This window comes from Gobio gobio (assembly GCF_949357685.1).
Source record: "Gobio gobio genome assembly, chromosome: 7".
Lineage (NCBI taxonomy): Eukaryota > Metazoa > Chordata > Actinopteri > Cypriniformes > Gobionidae > Gobio > Gobio gobio.
In genome coordinates, this window is record NC_137103.1 from 36,494,525 (window position 1) to 36,511,448 (window position 16,924).

The 16,924-nt window shown below is 36.6% G+C and overlaps 2 protein-coding genes across 5 annotated transcripts in view; one reads left to right on the forward strand and one right to left on the reverse strand.

The window, feature by feature from the left end:
* uggt2 (UDP-glucose glycoprotein glucosyltransferase 2) overlaps positions 1–1,094 on the forward strand; it is a 39,088-nt gene extending 37,994 nt beyond the window's left edge. For all 4 annotated transcript variants that reach the window (XM_079822104.1, XM_079822107.1, XM_079822106.1 and 1 more), the window contains one exon: positions 14–1,094. In XM_079822104.1, the coding sequence (XP_079678230.1) occupies positions 14–36 (23 nt within the window). In that variant the 3' untranslated portion in view covers positions 37–1,094. The remainder of the gene's footprint in view (positions 1–13) is intronic.
* On the reverse strand, positions 138–9,242 carry dnajc3a (DnaJ (Hsp40) homolog, subfamily C, member 3a). Its single transcript, XM_079822109.1, has 12 exons — positions 9,040–9,242; positions 8,328–8,438; positions 8,059–8,183; positions 7,885–7,959; positions 7,322–7,474; positions 5,267–5,448; positions 4,946–5,065; positions 4,254–4,359; positions 4,024–4,144; positions 1,978–2,110; positions 1,724–1,872; positions 138–1,635 (listed from the first exon to the last, which is right to left on the reverse strand). The coding sequence occupies exons 1-12, from the start codon at positions 9,119–9,121 to the stop codon at positions 1,475–1,477; spliced, it is 1,518 nt and encodes a 505-aa protein (XP_079678235.1). The 5' UTR covers positions 9,122–9,242; the 3' UTR covers positions 138–1,474.
* Positions 9,243–16,924: the final 7,682 nt, after the last annotated feature.

Genomic DNA, 16,924 nt, shown 5'->3' on the forward strand with positions numbered 1-16,924 from the left:
TTTTTTTTAACAGGCACTCAACGTGATGAACTTTAGCACTTGATGTTTGCACCAAAACTTCCTGTGAATCTTGAACTCAACTGAACTCAACACAACACAACAGAAACACTGAGGAAATACACACAAGGAAACATATTAATGGTCATTTTTTATGCATATAATTTTGAAAGATGGTTCACTTTGAATTCTTTCTGACTTCAAGATGTAAACTGTATACATGACATAGTTTTATATAAATTGTTGACAAAAAGTAAAGAAATTACAGTGTTATCTGATATTTTTGGCCAGTCTGCAAACTCGCAATGGCACTGGTGTATATCTGTAGTATTTATAAGAGGAAAACATGCCAATATTGTGTACATTAATCCAGAGAAGACGGTAAATGTAAATGTCTTTTTTGTAAAAACAAATTTCAGTAAATATTCTGTCACCCTGTTTTATCAGTCAGTGTTTGCAAATGAAGGGTACCTGAGATTTCAAATGGTTGGGTAACACTTTACAATAAGGTTCATTAGTACATTAGTTAACATTAACTAATAATGAACTGCACTTTTAAAGCATTTATTTATCTGTGTTAATTTCAACATTTACTAATGTATTATGAAAATCTTGCTAACATTAGTTAATGCACTGTGAACTAACATGAACAAACCATGAACAGCTGTATTTTTATTAACTAGCGTTAACATGGTTAGTTCATGTTAACTAATGCATTAACTAATACAATATTATTGTAAAGTGTTACCAATGGTTGCTTTATAACAAAAGGTCTCAATAAATTATTGCCTTGAAATTTTTAGATACTGAATAATCCGAAGCTCTCAAAGATGTTTATTCCCAAAAGAAACCATACAATTGTAAACCATTATGGGAGAAAAATCCAAGTTACTGTATTCATTGCTGTCAGAGTTTGTCAGCTCTGCAGATCCAATCTCCAAAACTATCTCTGTATTCCAGGTATTGAGGCGGATCTTTTACATTCCCTGTTTTATTTATATTGTTATATTACATTGTCTCTGTACATGTTTGTTTCTATGCCTCGATGTTCAAGAATGTGGATTTTCTCAGGAATAAAGTGATATTTTTATTCTGAGAAGGATAAGTCATGACATTTTTAAATGTCTAAAACAGACAAAAGCAACCTATTCATTTAAATAAGCATTCATATCTCTTTAATTATTTACAGCATTTTGATTCATAGAAAAATAGTGTCATTTTCTATGTACATATTCTCAGGAATGAAACAATACGTATGGATGTTGCTTGGCAATTAACCTTGCACTCTAGATTGTAAGATCCCTGAAAATAGAGGAGCTGCTTCAAAAAAACAACCGTTAGCAAGCGGGATCACTTGACAGCCTGTTTTAAGGCACTTGTCATGTCAGAACCGTGCCAATGGGCAGGTTCAGAGGGTGCCAGTCCCTATTGGCTGACTCAAACACATATTCAGGCCCTAGGTCCTTTAAGCCGAGCCTTAGTTGAAACCGAATTTGAAATTAAATGGTCCAGATCCGAAAGGATTGAATCCCTGGAAGTTGTCCCAGCCACCGTGGAAGTTGTGATGGTGATGTCCTCCCCCCTGCTGACTCTCTGGATCCATGGGATCCTCGCCCTGGTCAAACTTACTCCTCATCTCTGCAGAGAAACAGAAGAACACGACTATATTACCACAGGAATTTAACCGAGCAAAGTAAAGTACACCACATGTGGCACTAAAACATACCTGGGTCGGTAAGAACTTCTTTGGCTTGAGCGATGTCTATGAACTTCTTCTCTGCCTTTTTCTTTTCTTCTTCATCCTGGAAGTTGTCTGGATGCCATTGCTGCGCCAACTTTCTGTATGCTTTTATGATCTCTTTCTTTTGGGCAGTTCTGAAACCACAGCAGTTTAATAAGAGTGTTTATTAATTTCAAAATGAGTATTAGGCCTCTATATGATAAACAGATGATAGAGAGTTGTAGTATGTATTATCTAACCTCTTCACGCCCAGGATCTTGTAGTAATCTCTCTTCTTGGACTGTTTGAGGAGCCTGTGTGCCCTCTCCAGACCCTCCTTGATCTGCCGGTCATTCTCACTATGTTCTTTAGCACTCTCAAAGTCCTTAATGGCTGCCAAAAGAACAATTCTGTCACCAAACCTGATCATCTTAACAAAAAAGGCATTAAAAGAAGCCAACCTGTTTATTCTTTAAAGGAACACGCCAACTTTTTGGGACTTTGGCTTATTCACCGTATCCCCTGTAAGTCCATACATACAATTTTCATCTCCGTGCGTGCCATAACTCTGTCTGACACACCCACCGCTAGCCTAGCTTAGCACAAAGACTGGAGGTAAACGGCTCCAGCTAGCCTACTGCTCGATAAGTGACAAAATAACACCAACATTTTCCTATTTACATGTTGTGATGTGTACAGTCACAGCGTGTACAAATAACAAGGTCACATGAGACAGCCATCTTATAAACGTATACATACTGGGGACTATATTCTCAGAAGGCACAGCACTGTTCTACTTCTGCGGAGTGCGGAGTGATTTGCTCGCAGCACCTGAGAAGCCCCGCGGTGAGGAGCAGAGAGTTCGCTCAGAGTTGGAGCAATTGAGTCAGCAAGTTTACAATCATGGGTGTTCGCTGTATTGTAAAGAACAGCGACAACAAACAGGAGAGACCAGGTAATGCAATGATATTTCATAGAATTCCAATCCAAAACGTGACCTGATGAATCTATGACTGCTTGCTCTGAATATAGATCCAAACACACCTGTAGCCATCATCAAGTACCATCGAGTTTGCTCAGAACATTTCACAGAGGACGACTATTTTGAAAAATATGGAATTTGCAACACGGACCATGAAATGTGTGCTGAAGGATACGGCCATCCCATCGGTAGTACAGACCGGACAAAGCGGCTCACCTGCGGCTGCGGTAAGTGTTCCGTTATGTTTTTAGACGACTAGCCTACTGTAACAGTGCCATTAGCTAGATCTAATGTTACGGGTGGTCACTACTGTATTGCAGTTGTTCCCGTGCTCCATGTATCCCCTGTAATGTTAGTATTGTGTTGTCACGAACGCACTCTGTCACAACAACAATAACAAATGAGCGTTGCCAGAGGTAATTCGCTGTTTTGTCTATCAGCTTCCAAAGTTTGTAACTCCTCGTCTGTGTATTCTGGCTCAAAACGATATGGTTCTGGATTTTGGTTTGATACCAAGTAAATCCTCAGACAATTCCTCAAAGTCAGCCATGATAAACAGTCACGTTCGTTACTAGCTACCTAGTCACGTTGGTTTTGTTGACGGAAGTAACAACGGGGCTTCTCAGGTGCTGCGAGCAAATCACTCCGCAGAAGTAGAGCAGTGCTGCGCCTTCTGAGAATATAGACCTCAGTGTGTATACGTTTATAATATGGCCGTGTCTCATGTGACCTTGTTATTTGTACACGCTGTGACTTTACACATCACAACATGTAAATAGGAAAATGTTGGCGTTATTTTGTGACTTTTTGAGCAGAAGGCTAGCTGGAGCCGTTTACTTCCAGTCTTTGTGCTAAGCTAGGCTAGGCTTGCGGTGGGTGCGTTAGACAGAGTTATGGCGCACACACGGAGATGAGAATGGTATGTATGGACTTATCTAACTCTGGGGGATATGGTGAATTCGCCCAAAGTCCCAAAAAATTGGCAAAAAACTGCTGAGCATTAACATATAGCAACCTTAAAAATAAATGAGCTTTTCAAAAGCCTTCACTGGTCTTAAACAACATTTGAATTTTGTATGCAAGGCCAATTGCCATATGTAAGCCCAATTCTTTAGGTCTTACTAAAATTATAATCACAGAATAATTGCACATAATGCATTTATTTATTCCATTATTTTTCTATTAATAATATTTTAACTGCATGCCCTATGTATTAACTAATATGACTAAGTATTAATAAAATATAATTACAATTGTTCCACTTTTTTAAAGAATGTGTGTTTTTTTTTTTTTAAGTAAACATATCTGGTGAATCCAGAGCTACCTTCGTCATATTGGTCATCCTGGAGGAAGGCCTCCGCTCTGTCTTTCAAAGCATTCACATTATGAGGGCCTGCGTTCAGAACTTCACTGCACACTGAGATGGCTCTAGCAGTTTGTTGGTCCTAAGGAAAAAAGACCAAAACATATTCACCTTATTCTATCAATTACGCACAGATGCAGTGTATGCTTTGGTAGATGGCGACACCTTGTGGTCATGGAGCTCAGTCTCACCTTTGACAAACAGTGGCATATGCGCTCTTTGGCATTAAGCATGAACTGAGGAATATTTGGTTCAGTCTTCATAACAGACTCATATTTGCTAACTGCATCACTGTACCTGTGGATTTAGAAAAACAACCATTTAGTTGTCAATCAATGCATGTGCACCCCTTTCACAAGTTCAAATAAAGTCATTTTATTCTTTGACCACTTTTATTCAGTATTAATAATATCAAAAAGTGACAGTAAAGACTATTCAATTTCAAATAAATGCTGTTCTTTTAAACTATTCAATGAATTCTGCAAAACGATATATAATGGTGTCCACAAATATTAAGCAGAATAACCATTTTCAACATTGATAATAACAATAATAATAAGAAATGTTTCTTGAGCAGCAAATCAGCATATTAGAATGATTTCTGAAGGATCAGTAATGATGCTGAAAATTCAGCTTTGAACACAGCAATAAATTACATTTTAAAATATATTACAATAGAAAATAGTTATTTTACATTGTAATATTACTGTTTTTACTGTATTTGTAATCAAATAAATGTAGCCTTGCAAAGTATAATAGGCATCTTTCAAAAACTTGAAAAATTTGATTTGACTAAATATTACAGATCCCATACTTTTGAATGGTAGTGTTCATGTATAATATTAGTATTACTATTGAATTTTATAAATATTTTGGGACATACTTCTGCTGCTGGATCAGTTCTTCAGCAGCCTGTATCTGTTTGTTGAGCTTCTTAACTTGTTTGTAGTGGCTGAAGCACTGCTTATGATCCGGGTCCAGTTTCAGACACTCCCTCACCTCACTGCACACAAAAAAGAAACTCTTAAATCTGCATCCAAAAGTTTATGAAAAAGGATGAAAAACAGGATGTCACTCACTTTGGACATAGTGTGGCAGCTCCAGTATGTACATTTATCTTTGCATTTTGCGGTTCGTTTCACATACTATCAATTAAAACAATGTAGGCCTATATTGCATTAATAATAACCACATGTTGACTTACTTGAGGGACATCTCATGGTCTCCTAGGTTGTAATAGATGGTGCTGAGCTTGTAGTAAGCCTGAGTGTTGTCACTTTTGAGTTTTGAAGCGGCCTTGAGGTCACTGATGGCTTTGCCCATTTCACCCAACTGAATAAAACACTCAGCCCGCATCTCTCTGGAGTCCGCATCCCAAACACACGTCTGAGAAAATGACAAGCAAATGTAATCCATTGTTTGTTTTGTATTTTAAATATGAATACTGTTGACAATTAATATTTGTTCTGTAAAGCAAACTAACATCACATTTCTGAACAAAGAGTGCTCTTATTGAGCACAAAACAATTTTTTTGCACCAGGACGAAACCAGGATAGATCACGACACCTACAGGAACCTCTAAGGTCAATACAAACTTTTGTGTCACTAAAGGGAGGGACATTATCCAGGTCACTGCTATTTTAGTATCATTGATATACCATTATAAAGTCTGTTAATATTTTGAATTAGATTTTATGTTTATGTTTATATTTTTGTTTTTACTTTAATAGTAGGGGGATTTATTTAATGTAATTACATAATTAAAGGATGGAGGGTTTAAATTTAAAGAAATTACATATTTAAAGCATTAAAGGGGATTTAAGGGAATAAAGAAGAAATAAGAATGGTAAAATAAGTTCTAGATCTAATTATAGCCTATATTGTTGTGAAGTAATTCATGTAAAAAATATTTTATTTAAAAATATGTACGAATATCTCATCACATTTTGTTATGAATGTGAATTTAAGCGATTTAATATTTTCAATTCAAAATAGCAAAATTACATTATAAAAGTTGAGTAGTTTGCATCACTGTACGTTACTGTGGTTATCCTTAACCACTCCCCTCCAACTGTTAGTCTGCTGTGAGCGAGAGAAGGAGAGGAGGAGCGCTGAAGTAAAACCCTGGCCTCTATTCAATATGTCACAGCACTGAAATAAAATCAGTTGCAACTTCCGGTTCATTGGGACTTTAAAAGGACAAAATAATCGCAGCGGACATTCAAAGTGATTTTTTGTTATGAACATAGGACTGACCTGAAGGAAAATGCTAAATCTGAATTCAGGTAATACACTTGGTTACTCAATCTCTCGCTCACAAAAATACAGTAATCTTCAATGAACAATATCAATGAGAACAAACATATGTTTACCTTGCCTGAGTGATTGCTAAGGGTGTTGTGTAGTTATACAGAACCGTTTGGTGAAGTGGTCATAGCCATGTTTTATCATGAATCAGAATCAATTGATTATTTATTTTTTTAATCGTGATTAATTGTACACTTATTGTAAAATTAAGCATATGCCATTTATCTCTTTCAACACATTAATTTTGTCATCATTTACAATATATCCAGCAAAGTAAACCATCAGAAAACGATATTATAGCGAAAATAGTTTCAAACAAAGATCACAGCAGAACCATAGCGCATCTGATATGACTGGTATAAAGTTGGCTTTGCGTTAGATATTCACGATTTTAAGGACCGTCTCTAAAGTTACATACGACATTGGTATACACATTTCTAACTTCAATCGCATTTGAAGAGAATGACAGTCATAAAACCAACTGTAAAGTGTTTGTCTAGGTGTCAGGTACGATGCAAACCTTTTATATTCTGATATTTAATAAACTGTCAAATCACATGAAAATATGGATAGGCTATGTATTTTACTTGGCTACTGTATGGTCTCGTACACAAAAATGCTAGATTTAAATGTCATAGCTGATAGAACACTGATGAGAATATTGCTTAAGAATAAATTATATTTACACCAAAAAAATCTAAAGGAGCTTTACACACAACCTTATCAAAGCTAAACAGGCATATTTAATGACCTGTCATGTTATACTTTTCTGGCCAGTGAAAAAGCTGAGTGGCTAGTAACTTTGGGAAAACCACTAGCCACAATGGCTGGAGAGCAAAAAAAGGTAATGTCAAGCCCTGATCCAGTTAACGTTTATTTTGTTTCAAGTAAAAGTTTTTTTTATGATTTAAGTTTTAGCTACGGATAATAACTTGATCCAGGTTAACTCACATCAATGATGATGTCGAGGTGTGATGTGGCTGAGCCGTAGTCTTTGCGGTCGAAATCATTCTGTGCCTGGGCCACCAGTCTCTGAATTTCATCAGATTTCTTCAGCTGGCTCTGCGCCTCCTGTTCTTCCCTGCTGCTTGGGTTTGATTTGAGCTGGATCAAAGAAAGAAAAATATGTCATCCTTGAGAGAATGAACAGGTAGTAAGCATCAGAACAGCAAAACAGTTTAAGTGTGCACTGTGCAGGTTAAATGAAGCCTTTGGGGTATTAGACTGGTAATATACCCCACTGACTGACTCAACTAAGAATACTCTGGAGAGGATGAGGGCACTTCAGGGAGACTTAATTAAATATTGTGTTTCCTCAATTTGTGTGAAATGTCAACCCCTATGGCATCATTTATAAAATAGGTATGACTTCCACAATGTGTGTGAATCCTTGCATGTAACTATTTTAAATATAGACCCTAAAGCACTACCCCTCATCACAAGTGAAAGACGGCTGATAATAACCAGCTTGTGTCTGACTGGTGCGTCTCTAATGCTAACCAAATGTCACTCACCACTTTTTTGAAATCATTTTCTGCTTCATCAAGTTTGCCATGTTTCAGCAGTAGATTTCCTCTCTGAAGCCTAGCCTGTCGGTTAAGAAGAAACACTGGTTAATTTCTGGGTTTTGGTAAGTCATTTAAAAATATTGTACATATTTTTAGAGTGAAATGTTTCTGAAAACCCACCGATGTGAAATCCGGTTTAAGTTCAATGACTTTGCTGAGGTCTGGTAGTGCAGATTTTGACTTCCCCATTGCTAGGTACACAGTTGCTCTCCTATAGTATGCCATGTAATTTTTGGGGTCGCCGTCTGATAATTAATTCAAATAAATTAACATATGAATAAATCTACACACACTGAGCAGTCAAAGCTGCATTCTGTGGACAATGCGACATTGCATCATTACACACAAGATTTAATTTGGGTTGTCATGTAAAAAGATCCAGTACTCACCGACAGCAGCGTGGAAGTGAGATAGAGCATCAGCCAGCTGTCCTGCAGCCAGAAGCTTCTTCCCCATCTCCAGATGATTCTCAACACCACCATCCTTCCCACCATTAACTCCTGCAATACATGTGAAAAGCAAATATGTTTGAAGTCTAGAATGAACCAAATAGTCTAACAAGCAATACCTGCATCATGTATTCAGTATTAGAGACAGGACACGAGTAGTGTAGTGCACATTAAAGTTAGTATGGCATAGTGTGTCCACTAGAATTGAGTAGATTCCACTTGAGTAAAGTACATTAGAGTCAAGTAGACTAGAATAGTAAACATTTTAGTTAAATGCAACAGTGTCAACTTCATTGTTGCAGTGGAACCAGTGTTTCAGCAACAGAAATAAATACTTTAGAGTAAAATAGAAAACACAGTAAAAAAATTAAATACTCCAGACTGATTAACACCACAATAACCATCATTAAGGTTTAAAAAAATGCTTGACAGTAAACTCTCCTCGGCTTCGTTTCTGGACTAATGTGACAGTTCTCCGTATGTACTCTATGAGTAGCATGTTGACATCTAAATTGTTTATTTTTTAAGAACAACAACGTCACTTTCTCTAAAATAAAAAACTGTCATGAAGACGAACGTTTAACGTTAGTTCACTACAAACCTGGTTAAAAACATTTCTTATAATTAACCAGCATTAGCACTGATCACTTACCTTCGTATCGAAGATCAATCAAAACTAGTAAAAGAGGAACGTAGCTTAGTAATTTGTGCGCCACTGGACTTATGGCAACCATGTTTTCTTCTTCCTTTCTCCGTCAAATCACTGATTTTATGTATAAAGTTCCTAAAGACACGCCGAGCATTCGCATAGCTGTCAGGCCAGCAGACATCATGCCCACTGGTCGTGGGTCCCTCTGATTGGCTCATATTTCTCTAAACCCCGCCCACCACGTTCTGTTCAACAGAGACTAGCCACGGCATCATTATTTTGATTATGTTTGCGCATGCGCGCGCGACAGTAAGTGAGTGTGCAGATTGTTGGAGGGAGAAATTAAGTCGTGATGTAGTAGCCTACTGTAATTTGTTACTTTTTTTAGAGGACTCTCAGTTATTTGGCGTCTGTAACTGGATACAACTAGGAAAGTCTTCTAAGCACGATTGGGATAAACTGGCAGAAAGGGGCATAGTTGTCTAGTGATATCTAAGCTTGTTCCAGTTAAACCAGTTGTACCAGTGTTTTCATGCTTGAGGTCATTATGAAAGGAATTTTACAGCAATTTCTGTCCTGGCAACCACAGTAGAAACATGTAAACATTATGTACAAGGTCTTAAAAAATATGTATTTTGTCTTAAAAAGAGAGGGAGACCAATTTTGTCACACAAAACATTTTAGAGACAATCAGGAATGATTGTTTTCAAAGAGAAATCAACTAATTAGAAAGATGGGAGCATATTATGCAATAAAGAAGACATTGCTAATAGGTAGAATTCATCATTTGTCTTTGACAATGAAACATTTGCCATTAGAAATAGATGTACTGGCAGTGTTTTATCAGCTTAGTAATGGCAATGCGGTTTTCCAATCTGGACAATATAAACCACTTTCCCTTTAAGTGACATGAATACTATAAAAGGGATGATAACCATGAACAGATCATAATCACATATTGAGTCCTGTAAGAGGATCCAGAGTCTAATTCCAGGTAAGAATGTCATTGTCATTTTATGAATGAATTCTATAACTGGATTAATGTTCTATCTAAAGGCTGACTGCTTGTTTTCTGGTTTTCTACTCTTTGAAGTCTATGGCTTTGTTTGTTGCAGTGTTTCTCAACGGGTGGTTCACGACCCAAAATTTGGTCGCAAGACCTTTTGAGTCGGTCGCAGTCGCACAAAAAACATAATGAGATTAACTTCTGCAGTGTGATTACGAGCTCATCACATTCAAATTTCGACTTGAGAGGGCTCAAAATTAGAGTTCATGTCTAATTTTTTGAATCGGAAACTATATTTGCGATTATTCCAATAGCACGTGAAGTGTCAGTTAACATGTCAGTTATTATTCTTCTAATGTTATTTCCATAACGTGTTACTAAATTAAAAAGTCAAAAACAAACTTCTGTCCGGTCAGTCTGGCTTGCCGTGTGCACTCTTCAAATGCGCACACAAATATGGAGACAGATTACAAAAGACATGCTTTAAAAAGTCATTTTTAATGTATTCCGTTAGATTACACATGTTTGTAACTTAATCTAAATACTCTGGAATACAACACACACGGACCACCAAACATATAGGACTTGGCTTTTTTCACAATATTTCTTGAAGGAAAAAATGCAGACAATCTTAATGCTCAAGAAGGCAACACAATGCATTAAGATCTGGGGTGTGTAAACTTTTTGAATTGGATGAACAGGGTAAATTGTACTTATTTTGTCTTCTAGGAAACATGTCGTTATTAACTTCTGAAGGGCAGTACTAAATAAAAATATAGGATCTTAAAACAAAATAAGAAAAATGTACACTTCATCCTGTTCAAAAGTTTTCACCCCCAGGCTCTTAATGACTCTTAATCAATTGTTTCCACCACTAAATATAACAATAAAACCGGTAATTGCAACTTTTTTTTTCTCGCAATTGTGAGTTTGCATATCTTACATTCCTGACTTTTTTCCTCAGAATTGCAAAACTTAAACTCATCATTGTGAGTTATAAAGTCGTAATTGCATGATATAAACTCACAATTGTATATATATAGTTGCATGTCTGACTTTTCCTCTCAATTGCAATTTTTTTTATCATGCACTGCCTTTTTTTCCTCACAGTCTAAACTTCAGAAAGCTCTTATGTGACCTTCTGACCTGCTATTATATGCCCTTTGCACCCATATTTACAGCTTGTAAGACACAGCTAGTAGCCTACTAATGATCAGCATTATAATGTGCAGTTTGGACCAACAGGTGTGCAGTGTGTGTAAGTACTGTAAGTACTGTTTTATGCTACACTTGCGAATGTCAGAAAATAAATAAAGGCAAGCACCCAGATATCAAAAGGACAACTCCTTTATTTAGACAAAGCACTGGACTAAAACATCAGGCTGTATTTAGGCAATGAGAAAATTACATAGTGTACTGCACATACGGTGAGCTGTAATCCTAATCAATTTATTTAAAAAAAAAAAACCATTCACACACAAAAAAACCATGCAATCCACACCATGACACCCATAAGGCGCAACCCTCCCCGCTCACACTCCCAAACATGGGATAAATGACAAATACACACATTAAATCATAAAGAGCGATTTAAAAACACTTCCCTTGGCCCAGATCAACAAGACCCATCACAGGGTGTAGAACAAGGGAGAAGATTATTCCTTACAATCAGTATCGACTGTTGACAAACACATAAAAGCACATCTCAAGTCCACGTTGTCATCATCTCATGTTTGGTGGAGCAAGCAGTCCTGTAATCAGCCATGGAGCCGTAGGTTGAACAATGAAATGAGTGGCAGTACTCTCCACACAGAGGGGTTAGAGTGACACTAATTAGGCAGACAGCACTATCGCACATTTACCCCACAGGCTAACTATCTTTCTTTATTCGTCTCCGAAGGGCCTATTGCCCCCCAAGAGCTCTGAGATCACTTTCCCCTCATTAGGCCCCATCCCAGCCAATTTCAAATTCACCACTCTACACAGGAAAGATATTTACACACCACAGTAGGATACATTATTTGCTGTGGTTATGAAATTCTTGCATTAATTTTTTTTTATCTTAATAATGATGTATAAATTATCTTGAATAAATAATTTGTGGAGTATCTGAAATCCACTTAGTATCAACACAGCCTTTAGCTGTTTGCATATTCTCTTCATTAACTGATAAATGTCTGGTAGAAACAAATTCCCAGTTTTATTATTTTATTTCTCCATTTTGATCGCATATTATATAGTATATGTAATATATTTATATCTTGATGTTGATAAAAAAAAATCAGTTCATACACCAACCCATTGTTTCTATGCTGCATAATAAAGAATTAATTATTTGGATCAATAAAGTTCCAAGTGCTGTTGAGAATATGGGAGAGCAGAGAAATAGTATTCCATAGCCAAAAGAAATTGTATGTGAAATTGATTTCATTAACCAATGAAACTGAATAGGCTCCATTCTCTTGAACATCTCCTCATCTTCATTCCTCAACCAGATGCTTTCCTCTCAGTCACGGGGGAAGAATGTTAGGAGACCAAAACATGAAATGCAAGTTTCAAAATAGTGCAGCAGTGGAAAGGTTTGTTAATGACTGTGGATCTTCTGACTGGGGTCAGTCTGGAACCCAACAACACAACAACAACTTTGGATTCTTCCACTCTCCCACACTACTGCTCAAAATCCGTCTTTTCCTCTTTGTAACCGCTTGGTTCTCAACCAAGAGACTGGGGCCCACAATAGGGGTCATCTGCTTACTCCTAAGGAGGCCACAAGATGACTTAAATTATACTTTTGGTCTTCTGAAGTCATAATAGCTTTATATAAAGAGAGTGGAAATTAAACCATTATTCAGTGAAAATTGTCCTTCCCACTATAAGTTAACAATAAAAAACACAAATATAATGTATTCATTACTAATGTCTCTAATGAACATGGACTGGTGAGATATGAAATGTGCAACCACAATGTAATCAATTGATTATGCTTTTAAGACATTTTAACAAGGGTGTTAATGGGGAAATGGATTATAATCGCAGAGACCAAAGCAATTTGCCAGAGAAAATGCAACTCAAGGGAGGTTGAGCAAAAACACTCTGTGGTTTAGAATGGAAAGTCTATCAAACGTGTATGTTAAATCTCTCAGACCTTCTTCTTTTTAATCATCAACTGATGAGCAACATCGTCAGTGCTGTGTGGATTTTCAGTCCGATTCCGGGTAAGATAAAGTATTTTAATGTGTTTGATATTGTCCTTAAATTGTCTGTATTGATGTGTTTATACAAACATTGCGATTTTTTTTGTGGACTTGTAGGAATTAAAGTTAACACAATTCCACTTGATATTTGTGAAATATTCTTATTTGTATTTATTCTTATCTCAAAACAATTATGGATAAGAATGTACCTGCTGAAATAAGAGTTGTTTTGTATTTTTGGAAAATAATTCTAAACATTGAGATTCCTTTTTCTTAACCCTGTTTGCAATGTGTTTTCTCATTGTGATGCTTCAGTTTACAATACATTTTATTCTTTCTGATCTGTTTCAGAGACTTATTAATTATATTATAAACAGTCTAAAGGGAGGAAATTGCATTGGTTAGAGCATGTCCTGTTTGCACGTGGGTATGTATTTTATGACATGCATTGCTTATGAAAGAAATACATTGGTAATACTTTACAATATGGTTTCATTAGTTAACATGAACTAACAATGAACTACAGCATTTATTAATCTTAGTTAATGTTAAATTCAATATTAACTAATACATTTTTTTAAATCAAAAGTTGTATCTGTTAACATTAGTTAATGCAATGTGAACTAATATGAAAATTTTTATTAACTAACAAAATGTTGTAATAATACATTGCTCATTGTTCATGTTAACAAATGCATTAACTACTGCTAACAAATGAGACCTTTTTGTGAAGTTTTACCAGTTATTTTATTATCTGACATAACCACTGTGCGTTTTATTGGTTCTTTGTTTATTTAGATGTGTTTAAAACATGTGATTACCATGAAAAGCTTATAAGTAAATGGATCTACAGTTTGATTCCATTGATTCCAGGTAAGACCATACTGTATGTGAACTTTATTGTTTATTTTGTATTACTGGCTTCATTATAGACAGTATGATTAAATGTGAATGCATAAATCATGCTAAATCATCTGTATTAAAATTCAGATATGCACAAATACATTGTTTTTAATCAAGGTTATCTATATTTTCTTGATTCATGAATAGGCCTATGTAAAGTGAACGCTGTTGAGTATCTTAATTCAGCTCTTATTTGGATAAAAGAGAACATTTGAGAAAGTGCTTTGCGAGTCAATATGATATTTATGCAAAATCACACAGCCTTGCTGATATTTAGACCAAGAACATGATAGTGAGTGTGATATGCTTTTATACAACAATGCAATAAACAAGAAGTTAATATTGAGTAACTTTGTCGTAGCTACGTAGTAGGCTGTGTCTTGCATGTATCAATTCTACGTGGAGCCCAAAGCACTGTGATTAGTCTGCTAGAACCCCTCCCTCAGATAAAAAAAAATCTGCGATAGCGTCACATAAATTATTTTTATGCGAATTATAAATTATGGCTGCATCTGAAATCGCATACTCTTATAAGTAAGTACTTATTTTGAATAAGTAATTACTTCACGGCTGCTAAAAAGTAGGTTCTATATAGTATAAATGTGTGTAGTATAAACGTACACTATATTGCCAAAAGTTTTGGGACGCCTGCCTTTATATGCTCTCGAACTTTAATGACATCCCATTCTTAATCCGTAGGGTTTAATATGGAGTTGGCCCACCCTTTGCAGCTATAACAGCTTCAACTCTTCTGGGAAGGCTTTCCATAAGGTTTTGGAGTGTGTTAATGGGAATTTTTGACCATTCTTCTAGAAGCGCATTTGTGAGGTCAGGCACTGATGTTGGCCTGGCTCGCAGTCTCCACACTAATTCATCCCAAAGGTGCTCTATTGGGTTGAGGTCAGGATTCTGTGCAGGCCAGTCAAGTTCCTCCACTTGAGTTGGGAGCATGACATTGTCCAAAATGCCTTGGTATGCTGAAGCATTAAGTGTTCCTTTCACTGGAATTAAGGGGCCAAGCCCAACCACTGAGAAACAACCCCACACCACACCGATGCAGAAGAATAAATCAGCCGTTACATTTTAGACACAGAATTTTCAGTTACTTTTGTGTATTTTTGCTGAGCCAACAAAGAATAGTGCAGAATTTATCATTAGGCTATGTGTCTCTGAGCAACACACAGTAGTAGCAAATCCTGAATGAATCCGTGTTTTTGAATGATTCAATTACTTAAACAGAATGAATCAGTTTCAGTCAGAAATAGATGTGTGATTCAGTTTCAGACCTTTTAAACAGTAAAACTAATCTCGGGTTTGTTGTTATTTTAGGGCTGACTGCCAAGATTTTGTGAGGCCATGACACAATTCAACACCACTGGCTTTGATGGATTGAACAAGTCGCTTATAATTAACAGTCTTAATAAAGTAGAGCATGCAGAAGCAGTGTTCATCTGGATTTTATGTATCATTGAGATTCCAGTCGTCCTCTTAACCCTGTTTGCATTGTGTTTTCTCATCAAGTCTCAACGTGCTGCTTCGGTTTATGTGATACATTTGATTCTTTCAGATCTGTTACAGATTGGTTTTATATTCATATTAACAACCGAGTTAGCAAGTGCCACATTATGGAGTTCATATAAGTATTGTGTGATTGTAGGCTTGTTTTTCATGGCATGTATTGCTATTGAAAGATACATTTTAGTTGCCCATCCTCACTGGTACAGATCACACCATTCAGTAAAAATGTCCTGTTTTCTTTCTTTCATCGTCTGGTTAGTGCCTTTGACCTTTACAAACATTAAAAAGCAAGACATTTTTACCTTGTTTTCCCAATCTTTAGCATCTTTTATCCCTTATTCAGTAATCCTCCTATGTTTTGTTGGTACTTGGAGGGGTCTTTCCCATGCAATATCACTTACTGCTCATAAGCGGAAATTAATTTTGGGAAGTCTGTCTCTTGTGCTCTTGAACTACACATTTCTTATCCTCCCCCTCTCAATTACAAGTTTTTGTTTGATGTTTTTGGAGCACCATTCTCCTTTCGCTCTTAAGGTTTATCTGTTTTGTCACTGTCTCATGTATCTCAACCCACTTGCTGACTGTTTATTGTACTTGTTCATGAGGACTGACGCTAACAACATAATGAAGTCTCTTTACTACTGTTGCAGCTCACCAGAATCCTACACAACCACTACCAACACTCATACAATAGCAGTATTATATACAGTACGCTAACAAGTATCTTCATATTTTGGAAGTATAGTTTTGAAGTGGTTGTGAAATCTTTGTTTGCATTTTTCTGTTGGGATATTTCCCAAAAGAAATTTAGACTTTTTGTCCTTTCTGTCTTTTCATTTTCATGTGTATTTCCATACTTATATATGGATCAACTTCTCGTGCATCAATGTTAAACACCATTTACAAGTGGATAGCTTTTCAGTTGTATTCGACTCTTGGTGAATATATGGCCATCTCTCACCATATGCATGGATTTTCTTGCCAATGTTTTTTTTCCCAGGGTAGGTTGCCAGGCCTTTTCCCAAACCTCCCCATTACATGGCTTGGGACTTACACACACACACACACACACACACGCGCAGACATTCACACCTACGGCCAATTTGGCATGCATGTCTTTGGACTGTGTGGGGGAAACCAGCACACCTAGAGGAAGCCCATGCTGACACAGGGAGAACATACAAACTCGACACAGAAAGGACTCCTGGCTCAGCCTCACTGCCCACAAAACAGTCATACTTTCTGTAATTTGTGGCCATAATTTGCC

Bases quoted from the DNA above. Each gene is read 5' to 3' on its own strand.
- dnajc3a (XM_079822109.1), bottom strand. From the start codon at position 9,121: ATGGTTGCCATAAGTCCAGTGGCGCACAAATTACTAAGCTACGTTCCT. The intron at 7,475-7,884 runs GTGAGTGACATT...TCTTTGATCCAG, and splicing joins AAAATGATTTCAAAAAAGTG to CTCAAATCAAACCCAAGCAG. The intron at 2,111-4,023 runs GTAGCTCTGGAT...TTCTTTTGGCAG, and splicing joins GGATGACCAATATGACGAAG to CCATTAAGGACTTTGAGAGT.